This window comes from Haliaeetus leucocephalus, unplaced genomic scaffold (genome assembly GCF_000737465.1).
Source record: "Haliaeetus leucocephalus isolate CR32 unplaced genomic scaffold, Haliaeetus_leucocephalus-4.0 Scaffold1, whole genome shotgun sequence".
Taxonomy (NCBI): Eukaryota; Metazoa; Chordata; class Aves; order Accipitriformes; family Accipitridae; genus Haliaeetus; species Haliaeetus leucocephalus.
This window is the reverse complement of record NW_010972437.1, coordinates 5,158,306-5,178,234: the sequence shown is the minus strand read 5'-3', so window position 1 is coordinate 5,178,234 and position 19,929 is coordinate 5,158,306. Positions and strand designations below refer to the sequence as shown.

Here is a 19,929-nt window from a genome sequence, read left to right as displayed (position 1 = left end):
GACAACACCCCTGCCAAAACAAATATACATCAATCAAGTACGAAGGTTGGTATCAAAGCTATCAATTCGTGTTACACCACGGGTACATGAGAAATACAGCTGACTTCACCTGTATAACACGTTCTGTCTGCCCTACAGTAACAAACTTGTTTCAAACCAGGTATAAATATTTCAACACAAATCTGAATAGGTCACAGGGAGACATTTCATCATACTATAGAACGGATTTGCTAACGATGTTGGAATCTGCGTGATTGCTATATTAAGTTCACAGATTGAATAAAACTTTTACATATTGAAGGATACAGCTTCTGTAACTCTTCCACTTTAAACATATTTTCAATGTAATTAAAAATGTTCTTAAAATAATCCCTGAAGTTGTCACAGCCCTGAGTATTGTTTCGGCTGTTTTAATGATGCTGTACAATTAAACTGTAAGAGTGAGATTGGTATCTTCACAACACACTTATTTACAAAAATACTGTAGAAATTAGAATGGGGAAAAGCAGCCTTTTAAAAAATTAATACAAAGAAGGCTTCTGTCAATCTGATTTACTCAAATCCTGAGTGTACCATGAAATCCTGTTAAATGAATGGTGAAAACCTCAAGTCCCATTAAACGAATAGAAACCTTTTTCATGAAACAACAAAATAAAATTAAACTTGAGACTGACTCCTTCCTGACAGGTGTTCCTGCTTTAAACGCATCACAAAATATGAGAACTCATAGCCAAAGCTTTCAAATTACTCTTCTGGTTCCCAGCTGGACACCATCAAAGCAATTCTAGATTTCAGCAAAGACACTTGCCCACTTTTAATACATACTTTTTTGGTCACCCCAAATTTAAGACACCCTGAATTACTAGTTTTCTGAATTTTTTTGCCCATCATTCTCACACTACTCTTAAAAGAAATCAGATTTAGTAATATGCAATTCTATAAACTCCATTAAACTGAAAATGCATAACCAGGACAAAAATGAGGGTTTATGATTGCTAATTGAAATGGAAGACTTCAATCAACTTTACACGTTTAGCCTGCACTATGGTTTGGTGGTTGGGTTTTTGTTTTCCTTGCTTATCCCATTTGCAGGTAATCACATCAGTTATGCCTCTGAGCAGGTACCGTCCTATTAATGTTTTAGACAAGAGTTCTATTTCCCAATCTATCATTTCAAAAAGGAAATCCAAGTGTTCTATGGTTACTATGATGCCTACAAAATACACTTTCTATTTTTCTTCCTGAACTTCCTGCTGTAAGATTTCAAATCCAGGAAAGGTCTGTCAGGAGCCCAGTTCACTGCAATAATGTAGCAAGCTGTCAAGTACTTGAGCACATTTCTACCAAATAATTAAAATACAGCCACATTACAGCTGTACGCCAATATTCGAACTTCGAAAGGCATTTGCAAGTATATACTTGCTTCTCCAAAAGAAAAAAAATTGCAGCTAACAGCACCTACCTGGTAACTATTTCATTTTATAATAATCTAGAATGAATGGAAAAGCCTGCCTTCCAATCTCATTTCAAGGGCTCCATCATAACACAAGCCAGCATCGTGCCAATAGCACTTTTGGGAATAAGACACTGCTACTGACATAACCCGTTACAATGATTACAGATACATTAAGGCAGTGAAGAAATTCATGACATGCTTCTGGCATCACTGTGGCACTGAACGTGCTAGGCTATTTGTCAGGTCCTGCTTAAGCAGAAACTGTAAATGACTAGAAGTGATAATTTCAATTCTTATACAGGCTGGTAGAAAAATTTCCAAGTTTACCAGTTTAATGCTCACCCACCCACTTACTCTTAAGTTAGCACGCAAGTGTGCAAGCATAAAATGAACATGTCTTTAATGAACATTTAGGTGACATACGATCTCAGCTAATAAAATATTTAGCACTGCACTCCCCCATACTATAAGAAACTTCTGTTTCCCAGCAGACATAACATGGTGACCACACAGCCAGGCTCTTACCAAATGCAGGACTGTGCTTACCTCCACTCCCTGCTCTGTGCAGTCTGTTCTAGATTATAATACTACACACTAGCTCCATGTAGGATCAAGATCAGCAGAGTTGGGAGAAGCTATTCAGACCGCTATCTTTGGTACCTTATTTCACTTGGTCTACTCTGGAATATTCAGTGAAATTAAGGATTCACAATTTATGAGTTTTCCCCATTACCAAAACGTAGTTATTATTGTCTTCGTAACAGATATCTAATACCCCAAGACTATTATGAAAACTTTCTCCCCGCAGTAGAGCTTGATGTTTTCTAATTAAAATAATATTTAAAAAAAAAATCCCATTTAACTGATCTGTATAAAACCAGGAAAAATAATGTTAGCATACCTGAGGTATACAGTTGAAATCTCAGATTAGTTTAAAACCTTTCCCTTGATGCACTCTCGCCTACTGCCATTACACACTAACTATTCTCTTAGTATGGGACAGATGAAGTCTCCTATTTAACCCTCCAAAGCTGAGCAGGGTGAGCTCACATCTTCCTCGGCACTCTCACTGCGAGTGTGCCTGTACAAGCACTGTTTGCAAGAGTCACAAGGCCAGTGGACAGCATCCCTCCCAGAGCTCCTGGCACAGCGCTCAGGAGATGTGTAATGTTTTTGGTTTACAGTCTATGTTTATTTCACCCACACACATTTTTAGTTTGCACTGAAAATGCTATGAATGGCTCTGCAGCTGTGGTGGTGGACACTTCCCAGCTTCATCAGCACACCTAACAAGTGCACAATTGATCTGCTGCTGACAGTACTGATGAAGGCAGAGAAGCTCGAGTTACTCTTCAGGGTCATTAAAAAACTTCTTCAAAAACCAGTTCAAATATTTTCTATATGTTCATCTATCACTGACTTCTGGTGGTTTTCCATGCTTTATTTCACAACAAGTTATCACCAAGTTTTCTCTGCTTTCCCATAGCAGTGCAGAGCAGCAGTGTCTGGACCTGCATTCAAAGGAAGAACATTGCTAAGTGTAATTCACTGTGGCTCAGTTACCATCACCCATTTTACCTTACTCACTGCAATTACATCCTCAGAGAATAGAAATGGAGGAAAGCAGAACTGCAGTTAGAATATAACCAATTTGTATTTGCTGCAGTTTAGATGTCTACCTTTTAGGAGTTCATATTGGTGTGAACATGGGTATTTTCTCCACCCTTAGGGGTTATTTTGTCAGTTTTGGTGGGGTTTTTTTTGCTGGGGGGCTAGGTTTGGGTTTTGTTTCTTTCTGAGGTTTTGTGTGTGTGTTGTTTTGGTTTTTTAAACAGTAAAACCTTCAATGTCAAAGGAACATATATATATGTATATAAACTGTACTTGTGTTTTTAACATTTGTACTAATTCATTGAGGTTTAAAGTTCTATTTCTGCATCCTACATCACTACTTTCAGAGTGAGTTAATGCTTTAATGAGAGAAACAGAACTACAATCAAGCAACAATGATCTTAGTGGCTCCATATAGATGGGCCAGCTGTCTAGAGCACATATCAGCCACGTATTCCTTCAAATAGGAACAAATCAATAGACAGGGCTCTGAACCATCACTCAAAGAGAAATGAAAATATTTTGATTTGGCATAGGAAAAAAGTCACTTTCACTGCTACAGCTCCAACACTTGTATTTCCTGTCCAAGTGTTACAAAAGTGAGGAGTGCTTTTATACAGGATGCAAGGATACCTTACCCTTGGCTCAAAGTATATATAGTTTTGAAGTCAATTTGAATGTCTGGAACAAGGAATTTTTTGCTAGTCTAAGAAAATATTTACAGGCCTGCAAGCAGTTTCTAAATGAGCCTCATGCCACCAGTCTAAAGGAAGGCAAAAATCCAGGCCAAAGTCGAAAGCTGCCTAATGTCATCCACAAATACATCAGAAACTTTTAGAAAATAATTGGCCTAATGCCAAGAAACATACATGCAATGTTTTGTAGGCTCAAACTTCAAAATAAATGCATAAAACTGTAGTGCTGAAACACTGAATCCACCTCACTGGAACCTTCAAAGGAATTTAAAAGAACTGGATCACAAACTCCTGTTCAGGCTCAATGCAATTTGGTGTCGGATGTCTAGAAAAAGAAGTCCTTCCTCAGACCTCTCAGAAAATGTCAAATCTCTCCTTCTACCCTAAAACAAGAAAAAAAAAGCTGAGGCACAAGAAAAAAAGCTAAGGCAATAGAAAGTCTTCACACTTTCAGTATTTTTTGTTGCCCTTAGAGATTGAATTTCTAACTTCTCCCCTTTAGACCCACCTGTATAGCAATTGTTCTTCCATGAATCAATTTTGTATGGAAGCATACTATACAAATTAACTGAAGTAAGGTAAAATGTGTATAAGTTAGATTTTAAGAGTAATGAATATATTGATTTCTTTCAAATTATCAAATGTGTTACAGAATAAATATCTTAGTATACCAAAATGAAACACTGATAATCAAAACAGACTTCTGAGAAGGAAACGTACGGACTGTCTACCTAAATCTAATGACATTCAGTATATAGAAAGATCCATACCTATTCTGATATTGAAAGCACAGAAACTGAAAAAAAAAAAAAAAAAAAAAAAATCTGCAGATTTCTAACAGCTGGCATTAAAAGTCAGATTTCCTGTCACAAATTCAGTCCTAATGAGAACTGCAACAAGGGAAAGTCTCTGTCACATACAAAAATAGATAAACGCTCAGTCTCCCAACTCCAATGCTTAGGTATTAGTGACCATAGCAACACAGCACTGTTCATTTTATTTATTAAATGCAAAACAGGAAATTTAAAACCCTGATCCCCAGTATCCATTCACATGCAGAGATTTTGTCTGGTACGGTGGAGGGAAAGAGACAAACTATAGCTTGTATCAAGTACAGCTCCTAACCTTTTTAATACTCCCCATAGAAGATGCTCCAACAGCACAGCTGTAAAAGCAATAAGAAGAAATCAAATCACATAAAGAACAATCATCTAGTGCATATATACAAAGATGAGCACAGACAGTCCTGAGTTCAGGCTTTGAGTGCAGCGCCTGCAAGCCAGACTCGACCCAGCATCTGGGCTGCCCTGCACCTTTTGCTCTGTGGCTTGGGGGGAATGCAGCTATCTCTGCTCACAGACTGCTCTGCACCAGCCCCTGACATCTGACATAATTCCAGCTGGTTTAAATGCTTTGTCTAAAAGTAATTCAAGTGTTCTTAGAAAGAACTTATCACACTGTTAAAAACCAAACGCTTTATTGACCTACAGCTCCTAAGATTGCGCCAAATTGAAACATCATTAGTGTTTTACCTCCAGATAGTGTCCTCTCTGAAGATGCGCTGTATGCTATATCATAAAGAAAGGAGTCAGAAATCAATGTTAAGTAATGTCTTGGATTTTCAGGATCACAATATTTTCCAGATAAAGAAAAAAATTTTACTGAAAAAGGCTCAAAAAGGAACAGTGATTAATGACCAACTCCGAAGAGCCAACATCTTTTAATCGTATGTCTGGACTTTCAGTCTCCTCTGAGGAGGCCGAGTTCCATCGTGCTGAGCTATGGATGCAACTCGGGTAAGACTGCAAAGCAGCTGGGCTAACAGGGGACTATTCTAATATCAAATGTATTTGTCAAATACCAAGAACCTAAAGCTTGTTTTCTAAATTGTATCAGTTCCAAAATCAAGGGGATAAAACATATTGAGCAAAACCATGATATAGGATCAGATTTTTGTCAGCAAGCTTAGCATGTAGGACAGAAGCAAGTGAGGCTTCTTGAAAATGTCTAATTAAGTAGCAAGAAAAAGACATGAAAGGTTTTCCAGGATCTAAACGCTATTCTGCACAAATGAGCTTAATAGTACTGAACAGCCAGTAACAGACCCAACATTTGTAAGCGATCTTCTGTTTTGAGCTTAACAGTTCCAGTCCCAAGTCTGCCTTTTACTATGTCAGTAGTCTGTGGACAAAGACCCTTCTCACCATTACTGTACCGGGGACAGACAAAACCGGTCACAGGGTGAGTATTTATTAGTAGTAGCTGGCAGCACCTAGCAGTACTTTATAACTGAACTTTGCAGAGTTCTTGTTCCTTCTAATCTTAACTCCATTAATTTCAACGTTGTTAAAGAAAACCACAGTAGAGCCATGCTAAAAATCAAACATGAGGATCGCTACTAGGATAACATCGCAGGAGAAAGGGGATTATGAGGAGCAGTGTTCTCAGCAAGCCTAGCAGCTCCAGCCTGCCCAGGGAGATACAGCTGCAGCATTTTGAAGCTAATGCCCTCTGTCAGGAGCTGCAGCAGCGGAGAGGCCTGCACACAGCCATTTCTGCCACCTCTGCTCACTGCAAGAAGCCTTTAGCATGACAAGACAGGGAGAGGGGGATATCAACAAAGCCGATGTGAAAATAAATGTTGTTTGAAAAAGCACAGGGACATAGACAAGTAGAACAGTCATAAAACACAGTGTTTTCCTTTTGCTTGGTAATGACTACAATGTACAGTATCTTGGCTAATTGAGTCAGTATACTTTGTTGAGGAGAGTTACCGAACCACATTCGCATGTCTTCAAAGGAGAAATGCTTCCATGGTGGCATAGTCTTAACTCACTCTGAAGTGTTAAGATTTACAGCACACAGTCTTAAAATTTTGGGGGTAGGTGGAATAGTTATTAGAAGCCTATTACTACTACTACATCAGAAAGCCTGTCAATCTAGAATGTCCCCCAAAAGGGTACTGATATGTCAATCTGCTTTCCAGAGAGCTCCTACCTATTTCTCAAATTATCTGGGTTGTTAAATAGCAGTGTAGGATTTGTTTAGAATAATGTTGATATTGTACACGTTGTATTCATCTATTACATTGCACAGTGCAGCATCTGAAAAAAAGACATAAAAAAGTAGAGCATCTTTGTCTGTTCTCCATTTTGCTTTGAGAAGAGGCAAGACAATTCCTTATCTACTACCTTTTTTATTTACAGTTCAATTTTCTGCTAATGCATTCTGAAAGAGTCCCATTCTTACGAGCCTTATCTACTTTTGCCTTGCGTCTATAAGGCATTCGCAATAAAGCCCCAATGTGCATTGTCACAACAGCTATCTGCTAATTATGATACTGAATTTATTATACAGCAATATGAAAGTCAGACAATACTCGATATTACCAGTAAATGGAAAAAATGTTTACTGTATTTGTATTACCGAAAGATATTTGCAGATCTTTAAACTCTTTGAAGTGCATAAAACATACTAACTATAAGCAACTAATTTCCAGCAGAGATGCAAATTAGTGCCTCAAGAACTGCACATGATACAAGAACCGCGAATCACCTATTCACAGATACTAGTTGGCTTAAAATGTACGTTTTCACTATTATTGAAGGCAGCAAAAATAACTGATTTCAAAAAAATCTGTTTCCTTTCTTCATTCTAGACCTTAATCTTGAATAATATATGTGCTGTGTAGTACTAGAAATATGGACACTTCAAAGATCACAAAGATGCAGATCAGACAATCATATCAAACGAATAAGCTAAGTTATGTTCACATCTGCTTGAAGAATTGAGATCTCTAAGGACTCTAAAGTAAAATATTTTTAGCTCTCTGAAACAAAGCACAGTTATAGCTCTAGAACTTCACAAACACACTATTGCAATGTCAAGATAAAGATAACATCCCACCTTGCATCCAAAAAGCTCTTTTTTAGATTCCAACAGGTTTTTAACAGAACTTAGCAAAGGTCCTTGTTCTCAGACCGCCAGGTCATAACACAGTACTAATTCCTGCTGGCACAGCTCTGCAGTTACCTTGTACAGCTCTCCTACCAAGTCAAACAGCAGTTTGATAAAGCAATAGGGAATGTACTCATAAAAAAACAAGCGGGTTTTTTGGTAAAAGTAATGTTTGAAATTGAAATGTTTCTCCTTTTTCAAATAAACATGTTTGTTCTTATTTTATTTAACACAGTTTTTAGCATTTTGTGGGTTTAGTGCATAACAGCAATTTTAAAACATTTCCAAACATTTCAATCTCAGTGCAAGTAAAACACTGCGATTTCATCTCCCTGATAAAATGTTTCTGTAAAAGAAAAAAATGTACATGTACAGTTTTCTGTCTAAGTAGGCTTTGCCTTCACAGCTAACACTTCATATTCAGACTCCAATTGCACATCAAAGCTTTACTTTTAAATTCAGTAAAGATCCAAGTTTAATCTCAGGAGACGTATAATGTCTTAGAAGTTAAAACATTACGTGCTGCTACCAACAATCTTTAAGAGATTATGCTTTTGATATATCCATTTCTAATGAGAATCACTGAACTGAAGTTACTTAACAAGAATTACCAGTTATCTTGGTGACTTGCAAAATGTTCCACTCATTCTACAGAAACTAAGGCTTTCACTGGAATTTCTACATAACCTTCTATACTAATTGCTTTAATACTTTGTTTGCTCCCTGCAACAACCACTTTCACTTCTACTTTTTCTTCCTTACATTAATCCACAATACTATCACCTTTCCCTCAGTTGCAACAACACAAAAAATAGCCTTAATTAGCACGTTTCGAAAATGTTATCACTAAGTGTTTGTAGCAATATGCACCCTGTGTCACAACTCCCTCTGCAGTTAATTCATTTCCTGTAACCAAATAAACAGCAAAAAATAAGTAATACAAGAATTTCTTTTAAACATGCATAAAATTTCACACAGAAAAGCAACTGAAAGTTCGAGAAAATACACATTTGTCAATAGGTGGCTAAAAATCCAAAATATTTCATCATTATATCAGTATCTTAAAGAATTATTCCCAAGAAAAACCCACTTTTCCTTTTTTTCCCCTCTATTACCTGCTCCACATATAACCTCTTTAACAGAGATACATATTTAGAAATCTCCATGCACATTCATCTTTACCTCCTTCTGCAGTTCAGCATCTTTGTTTTCTACAGTGCCGTAAAATAACTTCCTGGGAGGCACAGTATTGTCCTCTTGCACCAAATGCTTAGCTGTCTCAAAGTAAACTTTTTTTTAAAAGAGATATTAAGACCCTTAATTACTGTCTTAATATTTCCTCCCCTGCCTTATACTACAGTGAAAGTACATTAACAACATATAATGCCTTATCTCTTCACTGAAGGGAAGATGTGCCTGACTGACTCCCTATCATTTCAAGGGTACAAGTTTTAATCCTCATGTGGATCAGTCCCGCCTCCATCTTTCAAGACAGAAGATCTGCCACCTTGCAAACGTTTGTAATTTCCCCTTTGCTATACATCCAAATCACCTGAAAAAAATATAGTGCAAGTAAGGGAAAATGCTTATTTACAGAGCATTTTCTTAGATTAGGCAGATCAGAAATGAAAGACCAGCTCAAACACTGGCTACAAACTTAGCTGATCAGGTACTGGAAGCAGAAACCAGCTGAAGTAAATGCATTTCAATTATAAACTAGTATCAGATGCTGCTCTCCAGAAAAAAGCAGTTCAAGATAACAACTGAGAGTGAGCAGGGTTACAACTTTCCAAAATTAGCCTGACATGACCTAATTCAACTTCAATGGGAGTTTGATTGGGCCATGTGCTCACAGCAACATGAGTCTAACTGCTGCCTCTCAAAAGCCATAGTTAAATAAAAACTGTCTATTACTACCTTAATTAACCCAACCCAGCCACATACATTAATAATTATTTTTTTTTTTTTTAATGGTAGCTTTCCTCAAAGTTTCCACAGAATTCTGTGAGCACTTAAAGACAGGCTTTTAAATACGTATTTTATATATGTAGCAAGAGGGCTGCCAAAGAAAAGCCAGGACAATACCCTGGAAAGATAAACCCATCTATCAGTGTTTTACAATAAAGAAAAACCAGCTTCCTTTGCTGTGTGAGACAGTTTCTTTATATCCAAATCCCAGTGCTCTTATTTAATATAAGTTCCTAAATAAAAATTGCAGCCACCATTTGTTGCTATGAGAAAACCCTACATCATTTCAACAGTAGTATGTACCAGTAATGCTCAACTGTTGCTGCCAGGGATTTTTTCCATATAACATGCAAATACATCACCTGTCATACAAAAATATATTCTTAACACTCAGTTGCTATAAGATTAATTTATTTGCAGTGCCAGGAATGCAGCCTTGAGGGAAAAAAAATAATTAAAAATGGCTTTGTTGCTTTCATCTTGATGTTATTTAACATGAATGTTTCATTACAGCAATATATCTATGACCAATGAGAGGGATCATTTACCTCTTCAGCTACTTAAATTCTATTTAAATGGCCATTATGAGTGGTTGTAGAACTAATTAATTTATCTTCAAAACAGTCTCAGAATTCAGGAAGCATTTTGTAGATAAGAGGCAGATATTTAACAAGTCTCAAAATAAATATTTGACAAAGCCAATAGAGTAAACACACATCTCAAAACATTTATCCAGGAAGCCATAGTTGGCTCTTTTTAGGTCGAGTTAAGGGGTATATACACATACTGGCTGAAGTTAAAATGGATTTTAATTTGTCAATTTTTTGTGAAAATAGAAGATGGAAGAATAATGAATCTATCCATGAGTGATTTAGCAAAGCATAAAGAAAGTATATTTTTCCCCAAAAGTGCAAGCTTAGGTTGAGAATGAGCAGTTGTTTTTGAACTTCTGCATTTCAGTAGCTCCAAACTCCACGGGCAAATCTTCAGATCTGAAATAAACACCATTCCCCAACCTCTACTTCTCCTGGCATCAGGAAACAGCTATCTGAATCTTTGCATTTTTAATACCTCCAGACTGTGGGCTCTAGACCACACCCGATCCTAAAGCATTTTCAAAATTCTAGCTGGAGGGACTAGCAACCAACTACTACTCAAATCTGTCTGGATTATCTTTAAGATAGAAGAGAAGACTATTATGACTACTCAGATGTGTGATTGTTTTAAATTACCAGCTGCACATTACGAAGCAGTAAGGATTAAATTTAAGGCTTCAAGAAGCTGTTTTGTCCTTAATCTTATTTTTTGTTTTTATAAAAGTTTTGTTAAAGATAGGCTGGATTTCTTGTGTTTATGCCCTGACCATATATGAACAAAAAAAAAAAAAAAAAAAAAAAAAAAAAAAGATACTCCATTCTACACAGATATGGCTGTGAGATAAACATGTTTTGACATCCTAAAAGACAAAAATGACATAAAAATTAAGTGTAATACTTAAGAGAAGAATTGCTGTATTTTGTGACAATAATTTGTTATATCTAACATGTATTAAGGTCTTAACTAACTTATAGTCTTCTTGAATCATTTATAGTCTAGATACATCTTTCAATATGCCACTGTTAATTGTCCAACAAAAAACTGCAACCAAAAGATTGTATAAAGTAACTTTTTATTCCTCCATTATTTTTCTGGATGGATTTAGCTCAAGAGACTAACAGTATTCTGCTGTTTTCACAGTTCTTTCATATAGCTGCAAGGAAACATTTTTAAAAGAATGCCTACAATTTTCCTTAAAAATGAAGTTTTAAATTGACTAGGTTCATCAGTAGTGTTTTCAGGCTCAGTTCCATTTTTAACTATAGCTGAATTTCCACCTATTATTCAGGAACTTTTTATTCTGGGTGATTTTACTGGAAATCAGCAGAAAAACATTTACAAATACTTAGTTAACTGTTGGCTGAATTCATCAGGCTTCGCATAATTAACCATACACTAGTCACACCTGCTTTGAAATTTGCAGGACCATAAATACAGTTCTAGGAGGCCACATACCTCACTTTCTGTCACTCAAGAACCATTCAATGTACAACATGTTTAATACCTTATCAAAAATACAGATGCAAGAGTGCTCTTACAGTTCATGGGCTATACTCTTTTGCAGAAGATTTCCCATATGACTGTAACCTGTTTAATTTAATAATCTAAAAGTTATGGTAATATAGACTGCCACAGCTTGTGCAACTGAGCTTACTAATGTTCTCAAAGCATTCTGACAACTTTAACAGAAAGGCTGGAAGAGTGCCCAAGTAAGCTATCTAGTAGGTAATTCAAAGCTTCCCAACAATTCCATAAAAATTGTACTTTGCTAAAGCAACACTTCTGTCCTCAATGTTGAGGTGGCAAAACTAAATCTTACAGCACCAAAATGGGTTCTAGAAGGAGTCAAAAGGGCTGGGAAAGGGACCATGCAGACTCCAGTGCCTGGAACAGGGGTCAGTAATACTGCAGGGATCTGTGTGCCACAGCCTGCCTCTATTTTCACCCTTTCAGCTTCCTAGAACATCCTCTGCCTCCACAATGCTGCAGGTGTACGGGATTTACACTGCCAGGAGCAGCCCCATCCCTGTCAGATGCAGCAGTAGTAGAGCTTTACAAATAAAACACCAGAGTGGCAAATGAGGCTATTCTTGCTGCTGGAATGGCCCATCTCCATCTCTTAACCTAGTCAAAGCAGACAGACAACTGTGCTAGGCAGCATCCTACTTTGCTTATGCTTATGCCTAAAGCCAAATTTGCATATTATGAAAATGGAAGGTGACACAATAACACAAAACAGTTTGAGTCAGTAGAAATGTACGCTGCAGCACTCATTTATAGATGGGTGAATTAAGCACCGTGTTACAAATTTAATCCCACCCCCCCGTCTCGCTTTGCAAGTCAAGCTAGATCTTTCAGTATTAAAAATTCCCTTAAAAATTACTTGAAGATCTTATCACCCAATAACTGAATTAATTCAGCTTGTAATTTTCTACCCTTGGAGAAGCATGAGCACAAGTAATTTTGTAGGAACCTTGTCTTCCTATTTTGGGGGGATAGAAAGGGACAAGGAATTATCTTTACACCTTTTTTCCCCTCCCGTCTAAATCCCCTGCACAGCACTAACTCCAGTCACATTTAGGGAGTCCAATTAGATAACTATTACCAGAGTCAAGCAGAGTCTGTTCTGCATTGCACAGTGCCGAGCTCGGACACTGATTCTAAATGGCGACTGTTTACTGGTTCTACAAATAGTATTATCAGCCAAAAGGCACCAGGTCTTATCAACTCTCTTTACCCATTTATACTGTAGGCACTTTCCCAGTAAAAGGTTGCTTTTTTTTTTTTTTTCAGTGTGCCAAGTCCTCATTTTGACCAAAATTGCTTACAAAGACTCCATCCTACAGCTACTTTTGAAAGCATCAGTATCTTCACTATCTTTGTGTTTAATTCAAATAATATCATTCCTAAACACAAACTATTCTTTTTGCATTCTATAGCTGTAAATATTATCCAATTAAAGCCGTCTTAATTTCACAAAACACTTTTCATTGATAAAGAACTCTCAACATACAGAAACAGTTGTACCTCCATTTAAATACCTGCCTCTATTCAATTACTCTTTCACAATTCTTATTTAGAAAAGGCTATCCAAATGTTTAGATTACGCCACTAACTCAGCTTCTTTACAGGTTCTTAATTCTTGGAACACAGCATAAGAGTGTGTCTGCTAGTCATGATCTTGCTTCTGTAATAGGAGGTTAAGGGGTCTGATCCCTGGATTTGGATCCATATGCTGTGTTGATTTTATAATAAATAACAGAGAATCTAATCTGGAAGAAAACTACATGGCTCAAACTAGTGCTCTTTGAACATTATACCAAAGTTAGTATCTACCAGAGATATGCAAAAGAAAAGTCAGATTTCAAAGCACTATAAGACTGTTGGAGAGAATCTCAACAGCCTGATGTAAGACTAGTTCTACTTCTCAAAGCTGTCTGTGAACCAACACTGAAAAGGCAGGCCAGACTTTTCAAAGGTACCATAATGTTAATGAACTTACTGGCCTGTTTTCAACAGAGGTCTGAATCCTTCTGAATATCCCCACAGGCTTCTGAAGTTGGGCATCCAAATACCAAAGCACCCAAGATTAGAGACCATTTTGGAAAATGTAATCTGTGTTCAGCAGTTGCCTATACAAACAATTCTCTTGTAAGCATTTAACTCATTCCTTTGCAGAGCACTGTGGAATATACAAATGTGATAAACTTCACATGGAAAAACTCCGTTCTGTTTGCCGTTTCTGTTGCATATAAATAGAAAGGTCACAGGTTTTGCATTTTACAGTACCATGAAATAAGGATCTTTCTCAAAATTACTCAAACCATTAAATGACAGAGATTAAAATGCCTGACTTACTGTAAGGTGTTGTATCAGTAGGGTCAGGAGGTGGAAAATTTTCTGTGAAGTTAACGTTACACAAGTCTGTACTACAGCAGCAGAAGCGATATGTTCCATTCTGAATCAAGGAAGGGGTGGTTGTAACTATACACTCCTCAAAGTGACACTCTTGTGGGTCTCCTATATGAGACCAGCAACCTGTAAAAAGAGGCAAATTAAAGAATTCTTTTTAAAGGAGGCATAAAATTAATTCTATTGCATGGACAATTAAACATATCTATAGAAATCCATTACCTAATTAAACGTTACAGTGGGGTGAAAATAGTTATCATAATTTGCTTGTCTGACTTCACTATCACCTTTTAAACCAAAAACTGAAGAATTTCTTTCAGAATTTACCACAGCCAAGAAGAAATATGGGCAGCAGTGAAGGCCAACATCAGAGGCATCCAGCTGTCAACCTCAGTATGACAAAACCTGAATTCTTGAGCCTTCTAAGCAGAAGTATGCCGTTCCCCATTTCTCTGATACCCCAGACAATATTACCACCCTCTGGCCCACAGTCTAGATGAAATTGTGACCTAGTCCCCTTCTTAGAGCTAGGCCACAGGCTGCATCTATAGTTTGATGTCTCTTGCATAATTTCTAAAAATTCTGTCCTTCCTCATTGTCAACATCACTGGACTCTTCTACAGGATCACAACTTATTTCTTAGTTAATGCAGGCCCCTTCTCCCTGCAGCAACTGTTCCTTCCCAAGTATGGTCAATGGCAGTTAAATGTAATTTATGCACAAATGCCTGAAAGGGAAAGAGGCAGCGTGGGGGCAGAGGTGAGCAGTCAGACTGCTTCTTTCAGCAGATTACCAGATCAAACATAAAACAACAACATTGAGTACAACTTCACAGGATGTTTCTAAATGCCAGTTTTCATTCAGTCTTATACTACATTAACTTTCATCCAAGTAACCAAAAGCAGAGTCCTTGAGAATGGTAATCAAAACACGTCTCCAGCAACTGCAAAACCCTTCACCCCTCCCTCCCATCACTCTCCCCACAGAATAGCAGCGAACTGACAGTTAGTGACATGTGACGGTTTTGCACTATAGTGGCAATTTTCTATGTAAACAAACATCCAATCAATATGAATATACATTTTTATTTAATGAGACACTTATTTTTAAATTTATCATTACATCAATACAAATACTGAGAGTCATGAAAGCCATCTTCCTCTGGACATCCTAAGTAACAAGCAAGTGGAGTGTTTTTTCTTTCAATGGTGCATTGATCTCTTTGGTCTCTTTTAGAAGTCATTTATTTCAAACAAACTTTCTGTTCATATTTAAAATCGCTAAATGGGAAGTTTAAAATTATGCAATGCATAAACAAAATGTCTAGCGTTGCAGCTGTGCATCTTCGTATTGGCTGGCTAGATCACAAAAAAAGCGAAAAGAATAGCAAAACTACTGTGCTTACACTGAAATGTTACATACCTTGTTTTACAAGATGTATGTCTCCTTCTCGTGTTTTTTCCCAAAGTCCATAGCAGGTACTACCTTTCATGCACAAAATTGTGCCATTCTCCTGGGAGATTCGGCTCTCACTGATTCCATGGTCCTGCTGATATGGGTCCTTAAATGCACACAGCCGCTCCTCACTCTGCGCAGCTTCAGACAAAGAAAGAAAAATATTTTTTGTCAGTGATTTTATGCATGAAATATTAACTTTAATAAAAGGACTATTACAGTATTCTGGAAACCTGCATTCAAAACCATCCTGAATTATATATATCCATTCTTTAAACTGTACTCCAACAGTCAGAAATAAAAATCAGGTCTGTCCTGAAGTTACTTTCATAAAGAGGACAAAAAAAACGCAGCAGATGTTTCAAAATGAATGTGCAAATGTTTAAAGTTCACAGGTGCAGAATAAAAATTTCATTGCATAGTCTGCATCATCTGTATCATTTGTCCTCAAGCATAAGTTACGCAACTGTTAGCTGGTTTCTTCAGTAACTGCATGCGTTACTTAATTGTTTGCAGAACCTAAACCAAGATGATCTTTTTCAGACTGCCATCCAACCCAGTGCCTACGTAATTCAGAGGGTTTTTTTTACTCTCTTTTTACTGACCTATCTCTTTTTTCTACATGTTATCCAGCTGTTGCACTGATATTTACTTCTTTTTGCTCAGCAACATATCAGTTTGGGCTATTTCACACAACTTCATTAATGACCACCAATAGAAATACTAACAGCAGAGTAAAACCCATACAATTGTCCAGCAGTTCTGGGAAACACTGCCTGTAAACAGGAGCAACGCTGCATGTAAAGACTCCCTGTGGCATGTCCAGCAGGAACATGATAAAACATACAAAGAGATCACAAAAATACATACCCATGATCACTTGAAAAATCTTTGGGGCTTTTTATTAGAAGAAAAACAAAACGAAAACCATCCACAAAAACCATACTGATTTTTAGAAGAATATTTAATCAACAAACTTCAAAAATTCAGTATCTTAATAACTCGTATGTTTTACCCGTATGATTTACTGCTTTTTTGTTTATATCACCTCAATGAAAGGACTCAGCCATGCTGATATGCCTCTGTCATCTTTTCTAAAGATGAGTAGGAAGAGAAGAGAAAACACATTCAAACAATAAATTCTTCAGAAACGCATCAAGTCCAAGATAAATAAATCCTACATTTGTAGTGAATATGATATTTAGATGGTTTTGTTCTTCCCTTGAATGATTTTATAAAGCACATGGAAAGCTAGGTGTGTAAGTACAAGGTGCTTAAGTATTATTCAGTAGTACAGCTCAGCAAACATCCAACTGCAGTAAGAATTTGTACTACGTATCTCAACAACTAGATTTCACCCAGTTCTTTAACTCCCATGAAAGCACTGGTAGCAAAGAGATGCAAGGTGGAGTAGATTGGTCTTTTGGGAAAACAGATTTTGAACTTAAAATAAAATTATAGCATACATAATTGTAAATTATTAAAGGTACTGTATATGTATAAAGTACCTCCTCACTGAGGATTTATTTATTTGATCGTTCTACAGCATGGGCCCCAAAGCAGCCATGTTTCAGCAAGGCAGACTCACTGCAACAATGCTGTTTCATTGTGTCACCAGCACAGACAATTAGGTAATAGAAAGACAAACCAAGAGACCGAGATACGTGTCTCACTTCTAAGGCTGTTACTATTCACTAAGGAGTCAAAATCCATAATTCTCTTATGCTGAGACAACCATAAATAGCTGCATCATCCAGAAAAGCAGTCTGTCAGTGACTCCCAGTTTATTCTGTGGCAGCAGTAATTAAAACAGCACAACTTAGCTTATATTTTAGTAGTCTGGTAGGGTGTGTATGATCAGTTGAGCTGCATGTCAGCTCAGTGGCAGTAAAACTCTCTGCTGAGAAGACAGGAACTCCTTAAGCCACTGTAATTCAATCACTTGCAGCTCCATGTAGTCCAATAACCTGGCCGGCAGTCCATGCTACTCACCCACCTCTCTGTACACTAATCAGTGTGCAATTAACACTTTACATCTAGAACTAGAGTTTTAAAGTGATAAATACATTTATTTTAAAGCAGTGGCTTCATATTCATAAACTCAGTGGCCTAAATTTCATATACAATTTTTTTCTTTCTAAATGAGTAGAGTTAGTCAAGTTACTGAGGACAAAAAGGTCACACATTAACAGCTAGCATATGCTGCCTCAAGCAGTACTTGCCAGTCGCACGTAGTTTTATTCTCAGGAACAGCTGAGTATGCCAGGCGTGAAGCATCTGTCCTGCATTCTCTGCTCCATGACATGGGACTGGCCAAGAAACAATGCATGAAGGACAGTACTTCACTGCCATAATGAGACTGGAGCTGACTAATTTTTAAAAATCAAAAGGAGAAAAAAATTATAACGAAACTATAATTTTCAAGAGAGAACAGGACAGAATTATACAGCCTTGTGAAACACGACATATCTGCTCCTAGGGACACCATGAAGGTTTTAAAATCGGTTGCATGTGGTAGCTGAGTGGGACTAAGGTCATCCAAGATGTTGTTTACAGAATGCTCAAACTGCTGCAAGATAAGCCCTTTCATAATTTGCCTTTATTGTGAAAAAGAAATTTAAAAGAACAGAATTTATAAAGCAGCCACACAGATTTGGTTTCCTTATCAAAAACCTGTGGTTTAAAAAAAAAAAAAAAAAAAAAAAGTAATTCCAGGAAAGTCCACTTTCATAATACCTTGATAGGTTTTAAAAAAAAAAAAAATTAACTTCTGAACTAACAGAAGAAAAAGAAAAAAAACCCTTTGTTTTTGCTTTCTCCTCAGACATATAGTTACATATATCATGTCTGTGCTCCAGAGACACAGACAGCTTTAATTGTCTACTTTTCTGGTCTCTTCATCTTTCTATAAGTCTCTTAAGATCAAGGTTGAGAGGCAGGAACATGCAGAAGATACTTGAAAAAAGAAAAGTTGTTAACTGTTGTGCTAGATGCTGTCCAACCATACACTATAGAAAACAACAGTTGCTACCAAAGGCTTTTCTGATTTAAGAAAAAGTAATGCTCTATAAAAATACCTGCAGAGGGGAGGAAGGGACAAGCAGGAGAAAGTACAACACCCACTGCTAGCAACCTGAGTGTCCATCTTTATCAGTTTTCTAGCAAACTAATCAAAATGCAAGTTAACTTGCCACAATTCAACGTCAGATGATCTCACTGGGAAACTTTTCCAACAAAAAATAAAGGTTACTCACCCAACAACTAGAGTTTTCATGCTGATCACAGCACATTCCTGCTTCAATTATAACTTAGAGTAGTACAACCCCTGTGGGAGCAGTACCCACTGCAATACTCTGCTGACCCCTGCCCCTTCCCTGATGGCATGGAACATCTGGAGAACGGGGGACACGTAACAAAAGCTACTTTATTTTTCTGTATGGCCTCTGTAGGTTCATTGTTGAATCTGTAATGCCGAAGAAAATTGGGTAGGGCATTCAGATGTCCAGAAACTGTCTTGAAGAACAACAGAATAGATGAGCCGCTTCAATTTCTTTGCGTGATTTTGGCACATTCCTGCTCTGGGAATTTGGCAGTAAGGTTGCCGTCTTCCAGGCAGTGGAAACTAGTCAGCTCTAAAAACTTTTAGTATTAGAATACTTCTAAGTCAGGCCTTGAAAGCAACCTCCATCCTAGATGAGTATTCCTTAAACCTTCCCCAAAAGAAATGGAGATAGTACTACAAAAACATACGGAAGTGCTGGGGTGCCTATTCTAAACTTTACCTATTTCAACAGAAATCTTACCCTTCAAGGTAAAATACTGTTGCTCATTTGGATTTACATGTGTTCCTCCTGGATGACCATTTACGTCAGTTTTCAGTCACCATGGAAGCCAACAGCTATGCATGGTACATTCAGAGCTGAAACACATCTACCTGACCCTTGGGAGCGCAGCACCTGCAATGTGAAGGGCAGCCACTAATGGTCTCTGTAGCAGCTTAGCTGGAAACAATTCCAAAGCTGCTCCTTCCAAAACTCCATCCTTGGAGATATTCAAAAGCCATCTGGACATGGTCCTGGGCAACCAGCTCTAGATGATCCTACTTGAGCAGGGGGTTGGACAAGATGACCTCCAGAGGTCCATTCCAACCTCAACTATTCTGTGATTCTTGCAGGACACAGGTCTCAAGGTACTCAATGTGCAGCAACCAGACATAAAAACAATATTCCTTAGCTGGGCTACCTGCTATTTTTGTCTCCAAGGAGGTGAAATGGTAGG

The 19,929-nt window shown here is 37.4% G+C and overlaps 1 protein-coding gene across 1 annotated transcript in view; it reads right to left on the bottom strand.

Annotated features, from left to right (window-relative positions):
- BMPR2 (bone morphogenetic protein receptor, type II (serine/threonine kinase)) overlaps positions 1–19,929 on the bottom strand; it is a 105,531-nt gene that overhangs the window by 34,605 nt on the left and 50,997 nt on the right. The window contains exons 2-3 of the mRNA XM_010564952.1: positions 15,619–15,792; positions 14,143–14,322 (exon numbers count right to left, since the gene is read on the bottom strand). Coding sequence (XP_010563254.1) covers positions 14,143–14,322; positions 15,619–15,792 — 354 coding nt within the window. The remainder of the gene's footprint in view (positions 1–14,142; positions 14,323–15,618; positions 15,793–19,929) is intronic.